Below are 14,938 nucleotides of genomic sequence, written 5' to 3' on the forward strand. Positions count from 1 at the left end.
CCCTGCAACTTGGGATGATCTTGCTTTGGCTCAGCTAGGCAGGGCTGGCCGATTCTTGGAGGGAAAACCCTAGGCAAGGTATAAAGGTTTTGATTTCTTCCCTTGTTTCTTTGTTTTTAAGATCGATTGGTTTATTAGGGAGAGAGAGCATGGGTGGGAGGGGCAGAGGGAGAGGGAGAATGTCAAGCAGACTCCACACTGAGCATGAAGTCTGACATGGGGCTCGATCTCACGGCCCTGAGATGATGACTTGAGCCAAAATGAATGCTTAACCGACTGAGCCACCCAAGTACCCCTGATTTCTTCCCTTGTAAAGTGGGAGTAAAAGCTACCACAGGGGCACCTGGGTGGCTCAGTGGGTTAAAGCCTCTGCCTTTGGCTCAGGTCATGATCCCAGAGTCCTGGGATCAAGCCCCACATCGGGCTCTCTGCTCAGCAGGGAGCCTGCTTCCTCCTCTTTCTCTCTGCCTGTCTCTCCGCCTACTGTGATCTCTGTCAAATAAATAAATAAAATCTTTAAAAAAAAAGAGCTACCACACAGGATTTGCAATGAGATGGTTTGTGTCTAGTGAGTAGAACAATGCCTAGCATACTGAAATGAAATAGTGTCTATTTTGAGCTTCCTTTAGGATGAAGACAGAGCTTCATCACCACAATATAACCTGAGACCATCTGGTCTCGTGCGATACTGTCTGATTTTCTGTCCGGGAAAGAGCCAGGCTTTATAAATGGCCCCCATTCCAGATCAGTTTCGTTCAAGGGGCTTTTGCATTTCCTCTCAATCTGTAGAATTAGTCTGCAACACTACTGGGTTTCTTCCTTTCCCCCTCAGTCCCCACAAGGCCACTAATGAAAGGCACCTCCTTTTCCTTGGCTGTGTTCAAAGGAAATGGTGGGAGACTCCTCTGGCTTTGAAAACCTTGCTGTAGTCAGTCTGTGTTCTCTCTCTATTCCCTGTGACTGCTCCTTGGTACCAGCTCACGGAGACAGCTTATTAGCAAATACTCATCTCAACATTACCTTTTATGGAGTACCTGCTCTGGTCCAGGGTTCTGTTTGTGCCGTGTTCAGACCTTTGCATTTGAAGGCAGAGACTTCTGACTCTAAAACTTGTCCCTTGTCATCTACTTTGGATGGCCTCGGACCTAGCAGCAGCAGAATACCTTCTAACACTGGTCACCGGAATGGGGCTAGCAGAGCCAGGCAGAAGCCCAGATACAGGACTTTTGTCAGAGAGTCTCACCGGACCATTATTTCAGCTGCCCAGAAATTCTAGCCACTGTTCTGCAGATCTTCGGTCCCGGGCACCTGGGCTCCCCTGGGTGGGTATGAGCCCCAAGCAGGGAAGGGAACCATCTTCAATCCCTTCCAGCTCTGGCAGAGGCACGGGACATCCAAGTGCACCTGAAGCCACTCTCCCGCCACCTGGAGCTCCTGGAGAGCCTGGAGTTTCCCGAGGTGAAGCCACGGCTGAAGCCCCTGCTCCACGTGGTCTGTCTGATCTGGGTCACCTGCGAGTCCTACCGCTCCCCAGGGCGGCTCACGGTTCTACTGCAAGAGATCTGCAACCTCCTTATCCAGCAGGTCAGCCCCAGGGAGGGGGGGCACTGAGTCACAGGGAAGAGTAAAGGGGGCACTTTGTTCAGGGCAGGGAAATAATTATGGTCCAAAGGATTATTTTACGGTCACCACCGATAAGTCACAGAGGTGTCCTCGGTAGTGCTGGTATACATGGGCAGACCAGTCTTCCTGCCCCCACTGCCCACGACTTGGGGTCAGGCAAAGAGTGGGCACGGTGAGTTTCACCCTCAGTGCTCTGTGCCCACAGTCAGTGGCAAAACCCAGCAGTTAAGAATCCTGCCTCCAGAGCCAGGTGTCCGTGTAACGAATTTTGCTTCACCATCTGTTTGCTGTGTGTGCCTAGGCAAATAACTTACCTGCTCTGTGTGTCCCATGTTCCCCACTGTGCAATGGCCAAAAGAAGAGGACCTGTCTGCATCCAGTGCACCCATGCCCTCCATGTGCTATGAACTCAGCTACAAAGACCTCACGCTCCCCACTCCTCCTCCTCCTTAGGGACTCCGCTGCAACACCAACCAGTACAGCAGAAACCTCAGGCTGTTCTGCCTATAAACAGAACTTGGGACCATAATGAGGCTTGAGTGATCTGCCTCCCAAATGGGCTTCTTTTACCTCTAAGGAGCTGTGACCACGAGAACATGGTGAACATATATAAAGAGTGATTGGTAACAACTAACATCTGCAGAGCCCATTGCAGCCTGCCAGGTGCTGTGACATTCAAGACCTTGGCCATTCTTAGATGAATCCCATGAGATGGGTAGCGAGAGCCTTAATTTATTATCAACATTTAAAGACATGAGCTCAGGCTCTAGGAGGTTAACTAAGTCACCAAAGATCACCCAATCCAGGACTGGAAGCCGTTGTTTGACTGCTAGACCAGCATTCTTCCATTGCTGCCTGTTCATCATCCAGGACTCTTGTGATTGGAAGGATACGAAAACCCAACCTAAACCAGCATCAACAAAAAGATAATTTATCGGTTCATGTACCTCAAAAGCCTGAGGCCAGGCTGGCTTCAGTCCCGGCCAACAGGAAGGCTCAGATGATGTCACCAGGACGTGGTCATTTCTGCCCTGCCCAGTGGTGGTAACGGCGACTGTCCTGATTCAGCTTCCTAGCTTTCCAGGTTCAAGGCTCTTGGAAACACGTTCTCAAAGAATTCTTGCTTTTGAATTACTTGACTATATTAGTCACAAGAGAACACCTGGGGAAGAACATGTCCCCCAGCCCCAGCTGGCCCAACCGAAGTTCATGGTGGTTCCTCTGCTCAGGCACCTACCCATCCCTGAGCCAGTCCCAGACAGTCTGGCTCGAGCCCAGGTCCCAGTCCACCTGCTGAACTGAGGACAGGGCCAGAGGGTCTCCTAGAGGATGCTTCTGGAAAGTACTGCTGTGCCAATTATTCTGCTCAGAGTTGGGGGGAGTGGGCAAAAATTGTAGGGTGCCCTGCGCCCGTGTATGCTCAGCACCCCCGATCTGTTTGCATTCCAGGCCTCTAATTACCTCTGCCCGGAGGGCCTCCTGAGAAGTGAGGCGGAGGAAAGTCAGAGGAAGCTGCACGTAGCTGTGGACACACTGAGCTGCTTCAAGCAGGGCTTTCAGGACAGAAGGGAGCATCTCCACACTTACTTCAAAGAGAACCAGGAGGTCCGGGAGTGGGATTTCCAGTCTTCTTTGGTCTTCGAGCGATTGGACGGCTTCCTGGGGCGGCTGCTCATGGTGCAGGTGGGTGTTCTCGTTCACGGTCAGGCTCCTGGCTGGACTTGGCAGGAAGCAAGAGCAGGAGGAGGCGGGCAGACGAGTGGAGGAGATTCAAGGAAGGACAGTCAGAATCAGGGAATGTCAGTTTGGGGGTGGGGAGAAGGTATTAAACGTCACGATAAATGTGAAATGGGTGTGTTAACCGGGAACAAGAGGGCCCCCTAATTCAGAGGGGCTCTGAGAAAGTGGGGAGCTCTAGAAGAAACACATGTTGAAACTGGAGAAGGATTTCTCCAGGGAAAAATGGAGGGAGGGCCTAGAGATGGAGAGAGTGTCTAAGGGAGAAAACCAGAAGCTAGATCTTACATGAAGCACACCTTAAATCCTTCACTGGATGGTGGAGAGTACAAATAATGGACATCTCCTTTATCCTAAGTGCCTCCTGCTCCTCTGTCTCCCTCTTGCGATCAAACCCTTCCCGTCTGTTTGGACGGACACTTGGGCTCCACATTGCCCAGCATGGCCACCTGGGTGGGATACCAGCCAGCGCCCCCCCAACCCAGCTTTCCAACCCTGCAGCCACCCTAGCTCTCCCTCCAAAGGAAGGAGAGCACGCCCCGCCTCTAGCCCTGGGCACACATGCTAATGATGTGACTTTGCCTATAGATGGTATGCTAACATTAGGGCATCTTGTGTGCCGGGTGTCTTCAGTAAACAGGAGCTTGCTGGAGTCATTACCCTCATAGGAGTGCTCCAGGCTGCTCTTTCTTTCTGAATCAAGGGCACATAGGCATGAAAAGCAGTTGCCCCAGTTTAATTAGAGGATGGCTTCAATGTTGTCCCACTGTGTCTTCCTGCTTCGTCCCCCTGCCCCCGACCCCTTGAGTCTGCTGTCCTTCGCTCTGGCTTGCCTCTCCGCTCTGAGGACAGATGCCATCCCTTCTTTCCTCTTCCTTTCTTTCCCACCTGTCCCCCTTCCCTTTCACTTTTGTCTCCCTTCCTTCCTCCCTCCCTCCCTCCCTCCTTCCCTTCTGTTAGTTCTTCCTGTTTTGTTTTCCTTACCTTTCTGTTCACCCTGTCTTTCTGTGATCTTCCTTCCCCTGTGGCTGCCTCCTCCCCCTGTGTTAGCATTTCCTCCCCTCTTCCAAGTTTCCTCTCCCTAATGTTCACTCTGACTCATCCCCTTGCCCTCTGGCTCCCCCATCGCTTCCCTGCTCGGCTCAGCGCAGAGGACACAGGGCTGTTGATGTTCTGGGAGCATGTTTCATGTGGCCCTGTAGTTAACATTCTGTGTATCTCTGTGATCAATGCCTGTTTGAAATGGGATTAATCTGCTTCTCTCCAGCGAGAATTAGCATGAACCTCACTTTTCATCTTGCCCTTCTAATATGTGGCCACCGAGATGTGGATGGCAAGAATTAACAAATACAAGAAACCACGCTAACAAGAGGACATCCGTACCTTTAACCTTCTGCATGCCCATGGCCCGGGTTATGTTGTAAAAAGCCTGGTTTTTCATCTCCCTCGTTCCCTTGGATTTCTTCCTCTCTGATTTGTATTGCTTTTCTCCCTGCTCTTTGGCAGAAGAAAGTTTTATTGTGCAGATGGCCTCTTCCCTCTGGGCACCTGCTGAAACAAAAGTTGGGGGCTGGGCGAGGAGGGGATTGGGGGGCTGTAAATTGCTGTGCAGAGTGGGCAGGTCTGAGCTAGCAGAGGGATTGCGTTCTCAGGTTACCAACGTCCTCCCCCTTCTCCCCCTCCTCCTCCTCCCAACCAGGATACAGCTGATCTCTGCTAGAGCCAACCCTGGGGGAGGGAAAGGAAGCACAAGAAAATCAAGAACCAACGTGTTTTAGGAGCCTACCTCCTGCTCTGGTGGGCAGCCGACACCCAGCCCCGGCTGGGTACCAGTGCCCTTACTAGGTATGACTGGTAAGGTCACGTGCCCATGGTCACATGGGGCAGGGAGGTTTGGCTGGCATTTATTACCTCTCCAGCAGAGTTGTGAATCTCCCAGGGAGCTCCGAAGGCCCCGGTCCCTCTTGCCCTGCTTCCCTCCCTGCGTTGAGAGGGTTTTGAACTGATTTTGTGCCTTTCATTTGCCCTCATACTCTCGATTCTGCCTCTTTGTACCCAATGTCTACTGCCTGATCCCTAACTCTTTTTTTAAAATAAATCTTTTGGGTCAAATTATAAACCACCCCCCTTCTATGAAAGGGCCTTCTTTCTTTGACTTTATGACTTCCTAAGGAAATACCAAAAATATATAAAATCTTCGCAATTCCAACAGTCAAAATTTAAAGGGAAAAAGAGGGGCTCGGCTGCCTCTTGATTTCCCTCCGTCACCCTGCCTTCCTGTCCGGGGCTCTAGTGCACACACATGCACATGCACACACACCCCACACGGGGCTCTGCTCATTTTTGTGCCCTCGTTGCAGGGAGGTGGCAGACCCTCCCTCTCCTTCCCTCTCCTTCTCTCTCCTTCCCCCTCCTCCCCTCTCCCCTTCTGTTTCTGCCTGCAGCCTCTTCCCTACCCACAATGTCCAAAGCAGCTTGGAGAGAACCCTCCTTTCTTTCATGATCAAATTGCTGTAAAGCTGTGATTCACTTGGAGACAAAATGATTTCCTGCTGAGGCTTTATGCGAGGTGATTAGCAGAGGGAGAGGTAATCAGCTGACCTAATGTGCACCGTGTTCCTCGGCTCCTTCCACCATCTGCAGCTGCTCCGCTGCCTCCTTCTCCCCAACCTAATTGGGGTGGCTTCCCTTTCAGCAGGCCTGAGCATGCGGCCACGTAGGAGACCATTAGCTACATAAGGTGGGCCTCTGTCGAAAGGTAAAGAAAACAGTCTTTCACCCAACGACCTTTCAAGATTTTCATCCATGAATGCCTGCTTTGTGCTCTCCCTTAATGAATTCTGGAGACATTTCTTTTAAGACGGGTGGCGTGACCTCTCCTTCAAGACCAGGCTTGTGTTTGTGGGATTTGGTCATCATTCCCGCTTTCAAGTCCACGCCTCACGGGCCACAGCACAAGTGGAGCCCTGCCCCCCACTGCCGCTGTTAAAGGTTGCTCAGTCATTGCAGAGGACCCAAGCAGCTGGTCCGCCGCCTGGGACCCCATGCTCTTTGGGGGATCCGGCCGGGAGCTATCAGCCCTTGGACCTCTCTTACCCACCACCCTGAGCTAGTGACGTCAGCGTTTGGTAATGCATGACAGTGGCCACCGCATATGGAAGTCATACCAAGGCACTTGCTGTGTCACGCAGAAGCCCCACTGGCGTGTCAGGGGGTAGCGAACCACGGGATGGTGAGGTTCATTTAGGGATGTTGGATGTCTTGCTTGAAGCTGCGTAGCTGGGAAATGGCAGAGCAGGGTTGGGGGGGACCCAGGGCCTTTGAGCCCTTGGTCCTAGGATATTTTTAAGCATCAGTTAAGCCTCATATTGGCTTGAATTACCTTTTATCTGTTTTGCGAGGACATCCAAATAAACAACGGAAAGAACTGGCGTTCAGATATGTTAAGAATCAAAGTCGTAGTCACCATCCCACAATGTCTGTTTCCACAGTTGGGAGACCACTTTCCGCCTGATTCAGGAACCTTCTCTACGACGTCTCTGATGTCAGACTTCTTCTAAATGCCATGCCGTGATGGAGAGCTCACTACCTCTCTTACCGCTCCATTCTATATATAGTCCGGCATTTCTAGGCATGAGACGGTTCTGTTTTATTATGTGGAACCACGTGAAATTGCCGTTTTGGGTAGGTCAGCAGGGTCAAGTGCAGGATGTGTTACAAGTGCAACCTGCCAGTTGAGGCCAAATCCACTTTTTTGTCCTCTCCCCTCATTTGCCTTATTTTAGCCCTCTGAGTAGGACCACACTGGGGTCTGCCTTCCACTTGACCAAGGCCCTTCAGACACTTAATGGCAGTCTCACCATGCTACTTAATGTGCTTCTCTTCTCTAATTTTTCTTATTTGCTTCAATTGCTCTGGAGTCCCTGGTTTTTAGGTTCTCTGCCGACCTGTCACCATTTCCTGGAGCTGTTGTAGCTAAGTGCGAGTTTACAGATCATACAGTTTTCTATTCAAATGTTTCTTCGGTGTCTAGGACTCCCAGGGGCTGAAGATACTGTGGTATTTCTGGGACCCGAGATCGTGCTTCAATTAGGCTTAAGACTAAAATAGTGCAACAAAATACCATCTAGTTTTCTGATGTCATCAAACCTGTTGGGATGCATCTGCCCTTTAACGTGGTTAGAGAGTATTTTCCTAAAAACTGAAATTGAAATTCCGTGGAATTAGGAAAGATAAGTACCCAGGTGATATTCCATAGCACAAACACCTTTCTCCTATCACACTGATTACAACTAAGCACTTTTTGAATGATTTGATTTACTACTTAAGTCAATTTCATTTAAATCAAATTCATTTCTGTTTTCCTCCCTGTATGTAAAGTTGAACCGTGTTTTTATTTATTTTTTTATTTTTGTTAAAGATTTTATTTATTTATTTGACAGAAAGAGACACATCGAGAGAGGGAACACAAGCAGGGGGAGTGGGAGAGGGAGAAGCAGGCTTCCCGCTGAGCAGGGAGGGTGAAGCGGGGCTTGATCCCAGGACTCTGGGATCATGACCTGATCCAAAGACAGAAGCTTTACAACTGAGCCACCCAGGCATCCCTGAACCATGTTTTTACATAAAGTCTGCCCCATTTCCCACCATCAGAGGCAAGCAAGAGCCCCCGGTCCAGGCGTAGGTCTTCCTTCTCCATGGCTGGTTCTCTCTGCTTCTCTCCTCCCCGACTCAAGCCGCTTGCTGACGAACACACCTGAGCATAGCCGAGGACAAGGGTTGTTCGATGGGCAGCTCCAGGCTTCAGGGTGCCCTCCTGGTAATGCAGGGCAAACCAGCCCATCTTAGCACTTCCCACTGCCCCTGTCTCTGTTGCTGGTCTTGGTGTCCCAGCGAGAGAAAGGAGTCTGGGCAGGCTTTCACTGGGCTGACTGGTCAACCCACAGCGGAGGCCATTGGCAGCAGGGAGTTCCGGGAGTGGAACCAGGACCCTCTGGGTTTTCTCCCCTGTGACACAGTGTTTCGTCAATCTCCTTCAGGGTAGAAGACCCCAAAACCTCCCAAAGGCCATCATTGTCTCTCTTGTCAAAGACTCGTGCACCTACACTGGAAGTTGTAAAGGGAGAGTCTTGGTTTGTAGGTTCTGTGATTTCAGACCAGAATTGATGAGAGATAAATGCAGTCTGTCATGTTAGCGTGTTCTGGAGGCTCCTGTCAGATGAAGCAGCTTCTGGGGGTTTGGGAGGGATTCCTGCCCGAGGCTCTGAGCTGTCCACCTGTCCCTTAATTCAGAGCATGTCTGGGACATGGCCATATCAACTACCACAGTGACAGTAATACATACCGTGTATTAAGTGCGTACCAGGCACTGGCCTAAATCCTAAACCAGCACTGACTTCTTTCATTCCCATTACTGCTACCCTGTTACAGATGAAGAAACCCGACACAGACATGTCACGTGATTTCCCACACCACCCGCCCCCCCCACCACCCACCTGGCCACACGGGGTGCCGTGGCTGCAGACACTTGCAAGTACACCCTGCACTTCACTTTTCCTGGCAGGAGTGGGTGCTGGGAGTGGTGGTGTCTCCCCCTTGGCTTGTCCTCGGGACTGTTTGGAGGATCCGATTTCCGTCAGTATCCCCTAAGATTGCTGTCCTTCTAGAAATAGACAACATGCTCCATTGAAATAGATTTTTTTTTTAAATCAGAAGGAAAGCTACCAATCATGCAAATAATGTTGTTAAGTTTTATTATTTATTCGAGAACACAGAAAGAGTCTGAAGCATAAATTTGATTTTTTTTTTTTTTTTGGTTTGTGCAAATTTTATTTATGTGTACTTTCTCTTTGCCTTGTTGGTGAGTTTCACCAAGAGTTGTTTGTACCAACCCAATCTAACAATAAGGTCCCAATACTAATCACCTTCATATTTTCCTAAGCAACCACCACCCCGGTGATTTCTAGCCCTTCCCAGCACTACTGTGAGTATTATCTGCTGCTGCTACTATTGTTAGTATTTTATTTTATTTTTAACCATTTTATTTATTTATTTGAGAGAAGAACAGTGCAAGCAGGGGGAGGGGTAAAGGGAGAGGGAGAAGCAGACTCCCCGATGAGCAGGGAGCCCAATGAGGGGCTGGACGCCAGGACCCCAAGATCATGACCTGAGCCAAAGGCAGATGCTTAACCTCCTGAGCCACCCAGGCGCCCCTGTTGTTCCCCTTTTAACTATTTTGTGCATTGTCCCTGCAGGATCTCTTGCAGACAACCCTGGATTTCCACCAACTGGGAAAGCTCGAATTTAGTGGCATAAGAGGGAATGCCCTGAGTTGCCAGGTCCAGCAAATGTACGACGGGTTTCAAGAGATGTACGGGGTCTTCTCAGAGTCCTCCTATGACTGCTTGGACCCCCAGAACACGGTGAGGCTTGAAAAGGCTAACTTGCAAGCTTTCTTCTCTTTTTCAGATGCCTCCAGGAGGGAAGGTCTGGGTGTTCACACGCATTTTCCCCGTGTCTTTCCTTTGGCCCTGGTCCCGGAGGGAGTCCTCTAGGGGAAGAGAGGGCCAGCGTTGCAGTAGGCGGGATCAAGGACACAGGAGCCCACCTGTCACCTGTAGCCCGGGGACATCTGAGACTTGTGGGTCCAAGCCTGCAGCAGGGAAAAAAGCAGCAGAAAGGCCAGTACAGAAACAGGGAATGGAATGCTGGGAAGGGAATGGTGAGTTACGGGAAAAGGAATTACAAGAGTACAGGAAGGGAAGAGGAGAAAGAAATTTAGCAGAAATCTGCTGTGAGCACCTTCCGACAGTGGGGGATTAGTTGGCCAAACCCAGAAAATACCCCTTTCTAAAAATTCCACGAATCTGAAGTACACGGAAAAAAAAAAAAAGTGGGGGGACAGGTAACAAAATAGGATATATACCGTGTGTTTCCTACCAAATGATAAAATAAACGCACCACATCCTACATGCACAGGGAAACACACTACAGTGTTAGTGCGCTTGGGTTTGGGAGGGAGGAAACTGTTATGCTTTTCTATTTCTCTTTGTCTTTTTGTAAGAATACGCATCAGTGTTGTGAAAGCTATAATCATAGGTAATGATTGCACAGATCAGAGCTTTGAGTTAACCAAGTTTCTCGGGAAATTGGTACCTTCTAAGAAGAGAACACACTTGCGGCTGCCCAGTAAAATACAATAATTGAGATGTGCTTACCCTCAAAATATATGTATATATTCACTGTTGTTCTGAAATTTAAATTGAACTGGGTGTCTTGTAACTTTATTTGCTAAATTTGGCAAAGGGAGGAACAATGGCTAGCTGCTGTCCCTAACCAATTAAAGTGTACTTAGAAGAAATTGTGGGTATTCGTTTAATTAGCTTGCTTTTCTTCTAATGGCCAGATTAGTTTGTTTACACTAAAAAAAAAAAATAGGATTTTGAGTCGGGGGCGGAAGGAGCATAGGTGGTAATGATAGGCTAACCTTGTTGCTGGGGCTGTGCTGCCGGGGTGGACTTTGGGGCGGCATGAGCTGGCCTTGGGGCTTCAGGAAGTAGGAGAGGAGCCCCGAGAGACAGTGACACAGTGCCAACCTCCCATCCGACTCACTTTACCCTTTTGCCTAGGGTCTAGGAAAACAAAACTGCAATAACAGGGTAATTATCTGCGTGGACAAAAAGTAGACAATACCAAGGTGAAGTTTAGAAAGTTACAACAAGGGCACCTGGGTGGCTCAGTGGGTTAAAGCCTCTGCCTTCGGCTCAGGTCATGATCCTAGGGCCTTGGGATCGAGCCCCGCATCGGGGTCTCTGCTCAGCGGGGAGTCTGCTTCCCTCTCTCTCTCTGCCTGCCTCTCTGCCTGCTTGTGATCTCTGCCTGTCAAATAAATAAATAAATAAAATCTTTAAAAAAAAAAAAAAGAAAGAAAAAGAAAGTAAGTTACAACAAATCCTTGGAATAACCAACTCAAGGACAGAGGTTGTAGTAAAGAGCATAGTGGGAGTGGACTTGAGGAGATCATGTTTGTCTTCTGTCCATGTGACATCTCTTCAGGTATTTGAAAACGACGTGTGTGAATTTAACCAGAGAGTAGAAGATCTTGACCGAAGACTGGGAACTATCTTCAGTCAAGCCTTTGATGATGCCCCCAGTTTGGAGCACGCCTTTAAGGTTTGTGCAGTAGGACGGTGGTGGTGGTGTACGTAGGGGGGTGCTGTTGTGCTCCAGTCTCTATCCTCCCCACCCCCCGACCCTAGCAGAGGAGGGAAAGGATCCTCTTCCCACTGTTTTGTTCCTTGCAGAGAACAATCGTTCCTGTCAATCCAGTAGTACTGTGTGTAAACTAGTTAGGGCAAAGGACTGGACAGAACTGGGCTTCTCAGGTTGATTATGAATGCTTTTCTAGAAACACAGCAACATAAAAATACATTTCAAAAGAGTTATTCCGGAAGTGCCTGGCTGGCTTAGAAGAGTTTGCAGCTCTTTTTTTCTTTTTTTCCCCACTTTAATATTATTTAATTTCAAGTTAGTTTACATAGTGTATTATTTGTTTTAGGGGTAGGTTTTAGGGTAGAATTTAGTAATTCATCAGTTGCATATGACACCCAGCGCTCATTACGTCAAGTGCCCTCCTTCATGCCCATCACCCAGTTACCCATCCTCTCACCCCCTCCCCTCCAGCAGCCTTCAGTTTGTTTCCTATAGTTAAGAGTCTTCTACAGTTTGTCTCTCTGTTTTCATCTTACTTTAGTCTTCCTTCCCTTCACCTATGTTCATTTGTTTTGTTTCTTAAATGCTGCATATGAGTGAAATCGTATTGTATTTGTCTTTCTCTGACTGACTTACTTTGCTTAGCATAATACCCGCTAGTTCTGTCCATGTCATTGCAAGTGGTAAGATTTCGTTTTTTGACGGCTGAGTAATATTCCATTGTGTGTGTGTGTGTGTGTGTGTGTGTGTGTGTGTGCACGTGCGCACACATGCATATGCACATATCTTCTTATCCCTTCATTTGTCCATGGACATCAGGGCTCTTTCCATATTTTGGCTATTGTGGACATTGCTGCTATAAATATTCGGGTACATGTGCCCCTTCAGGTCACTACATTTGTATCTTTGGGGTAAATACACAATTGCTGGGTCATAGGGTAGCTCTGTTATCAACTTTCTGAGAAACCTCCACACTGTTTTCCAGAGTGGCTGCACCAGCTTGCCTTCCCACCAGCTATGTAAGAGGGTTCCCCGTTCTCCACATCCTCGCCAACATCTGTTGTTTCCTGACTTGTTAATTTTGGCCATTCTGACTGGTGTGAAGTGGTATCTCATTGTGGTTTTGATTTCTATTTCCCTGATGCCAAGTGATGTGGAGCACTTTCTCATGTCTGGATGTCTTCTTTGGAGACATATCTGTTCATGTCTTCCACCCATTTCTTGACTGGATTTTTTTTTGCTTTTTGGGTGTTGTGTTTGATGAATTCTTTACAGATTTTGGATACCAGCCCTTCATCTGATAAAACATTTACAAATATCTTTTCCTGTTCTATAGGTTGCTTTTTAGTTTTGTTGATGCCTTTTCTGTGCAGAAGTTTTTATCTGGATGAAGTCCCAATAGTTCATTTTTGCTTTTGTTTCCCTTGCTTTTGGAGACATGTCTAGTAAGAAGTTGCTGCAGCTGAAGTCAAGGAGGTTACTAGGTTCTCCTCTAGGATTTTAACGAATTCCTGTCTCACGTTTAGGTCTTTCATCAATTTTGCATTTATTTTCATGTATGGTGTAAGACAGTGGTCCCATTTCATTCCTCTGCATGTGGCTACCCAATTTTCCCAACACCGTTTGTTCAAGAGAGACTTTTTTCCATCAGATATTCTTTCTTTCTTTCTTTCTTTCTTGCTTAGTTGACCATACAATTGAGGGTCCATTTCTGTATTCTCTACTCTGTCCCTTGGATCTGTCTGTTTTTGTGCCAATACGATACTGTCTTGATGACTACAGCTTTGTAATAGAGATTGAAGCCCAGAATTGTGATGCCACCAGCTTTGGTTTTCTTTTTCAATATTCCTTTGGCTCTTCGGGGTCTTTTCTGGTTTCATGGAAATTTTAGAATTTTTTGTTCCAGCTCTGTGAAAAATGCTGGTGTTATTTTGATAGGGATTGCTTTGAGTGCGTAGATTGGTTCGGGTAGTATGGACATTTTAACAATGTTTGTTCTTCCAATTCATGAGCATGGAATGTTTTTCTATCTCTTTGTGTCTTCCTCAATTTCTTTCATAAGTGTTCTGTAGTTTTCAGAGCACAGATCTTTTACTTCTTTGATTAGGTTTATTCCTAGCTGTCTTATGCTTTTGGGTGCAATTGTAAAGGGGATCGATTCCTTGATTTCTCTCTCTGATGCTTCTTTGTTGGTGTACAGAAATGCAGCAGACTTCTGTGCTTTGATTTTATATCCTGCAACTTTGCTGAATTCCTTTATCAGTTCTAGCAATTTTTTTGGTGGAGTCTTTCAGGTTTTCTGCATAGAGTATCATATTGTCTCCAAAGAATGAAAATTCAACTAGTTCTTTGCCTATCAGGATTTTATTTTTTATTTTATATTTTTTTATTTCTTTTTGTTGTCTGGCTGATTGCTGGGGTTAGGACCTCTAGTACTATGTTGTACAGCAGTGGTGAGAGTGGACATCTCTGTCATGTTCCTGATCTTAGGGGGAGAACTCTCAGTTTTTCCCCATTGAGAAGGGTATTCACTGTGGGTCTTTTTAATATGACCTTTACGATGTTGAGGTATGTTCCCTCCACCCCTACATTGTTGAGGGTTTTGATCAAGAAAGGAGGCTCTATTTTGTCAAATGCTTTTTCTGCATCTATTGAGAGGATCATATGGTTCTTGTTCTTTCTTTTGTTAATGTGGTGTATCATGTTGATTGACTTTTGGATGTTGAACCACCCTTGCAGCCCAGGAATAAATCCCACTTGATCAAGGTGAATAATCCTTTAAGTGTACTATTGGATCTGATTGATTAACATCTTGTTGAGAATTTTGGCATCCCTGTTCATTAGGGATATTGGTCTCTGTAATTCTCCTTTTCAGTGAGGTATTTGTCTGGTTTTAGAGTCAAGGTAATACTGACCTCATAGAATGAGTTTGGAAGTTTTCCTTCCATTTAATTTTTTGGAACAGTTTCAGAAGAATAAGTATTAAATCTTCTTTAAATGTTTGATAGAATTCCCCTAGAAAGCCATCTGGCCCTGACTCCTGTTTGTTGGGAGATTTTCGATGACTGATTCAATTTCTTTGCTGGTTATGGGTCTGTTTAGATTTTTCTATTTCTTCCTGTTTCAGTTTTAGTAGTTTATTTGTTTCTAGGAATTTATCTATTTCTTCCAGATGCCTAATTTGTTGGCATATAATTGCTCATAATATTCTCTTCTAATTGTTTATATTTTTGCAGTGTTGGTGTGATCTCTCCTCTTTCATTCAGGATTTTATTTATTTGGGTCCTTTCTCTTTTCTTTCTCATAAGTCTGGCTAGGGGTTTTTCAATTTTGTTAATTCTTTTTTTTTTTTTTTTTTTTTTTTTTTTTT

General features: G+C 47.0%; 1 protein-coding gene across 1 annotated transcript in view; it reads left to right on the forward strand.

The window, feature by feature from the left end:
* DNAH9 (dynein axonemal heavy chain 9) overlaps positions 1–14,938 on the forward strand; it is a 313,067-nt gene that overhangs the window by 14,646 nt on the left and 283,483 nt on the right. Inside the window, exons 5-8 of the mRNA XM_032840101.1 lie at positions 1,373–1,584; positions 3,073–3,306; positions 9,612–9,779; positions 11,413–11,529. Coding sequence (XP_032695992.1) covers positions 1,373–1,584; positions 3,073–3,306; positions 9,612–9,779; positions 11,413–11,529 — 731 coding nt within the window. The remainder of the gene's footprint in view (positions 1–1,372; positions 1,585–3,072; positions 3,307–9,611; positions 9,780–11,412; positions 11,530–14,938) is intronic.

Source organism: Lontra canadensis, unplaced genomic scaffold (genome assembly GCF_010015895.1).
Source record: "Lontra canadensis isolate GAN:19392208 unplaced genomic scaffold, GSC_riverotter_1.0 scaffold110, whole genome shotgun sequence".
Taxonomy (NCBI): domain Eukaryota; kingdom Metazoa; phylum Chordata; class Mammalia; order Carnivora; family Mustelidae; genus Lontra; species Lontra canadensis.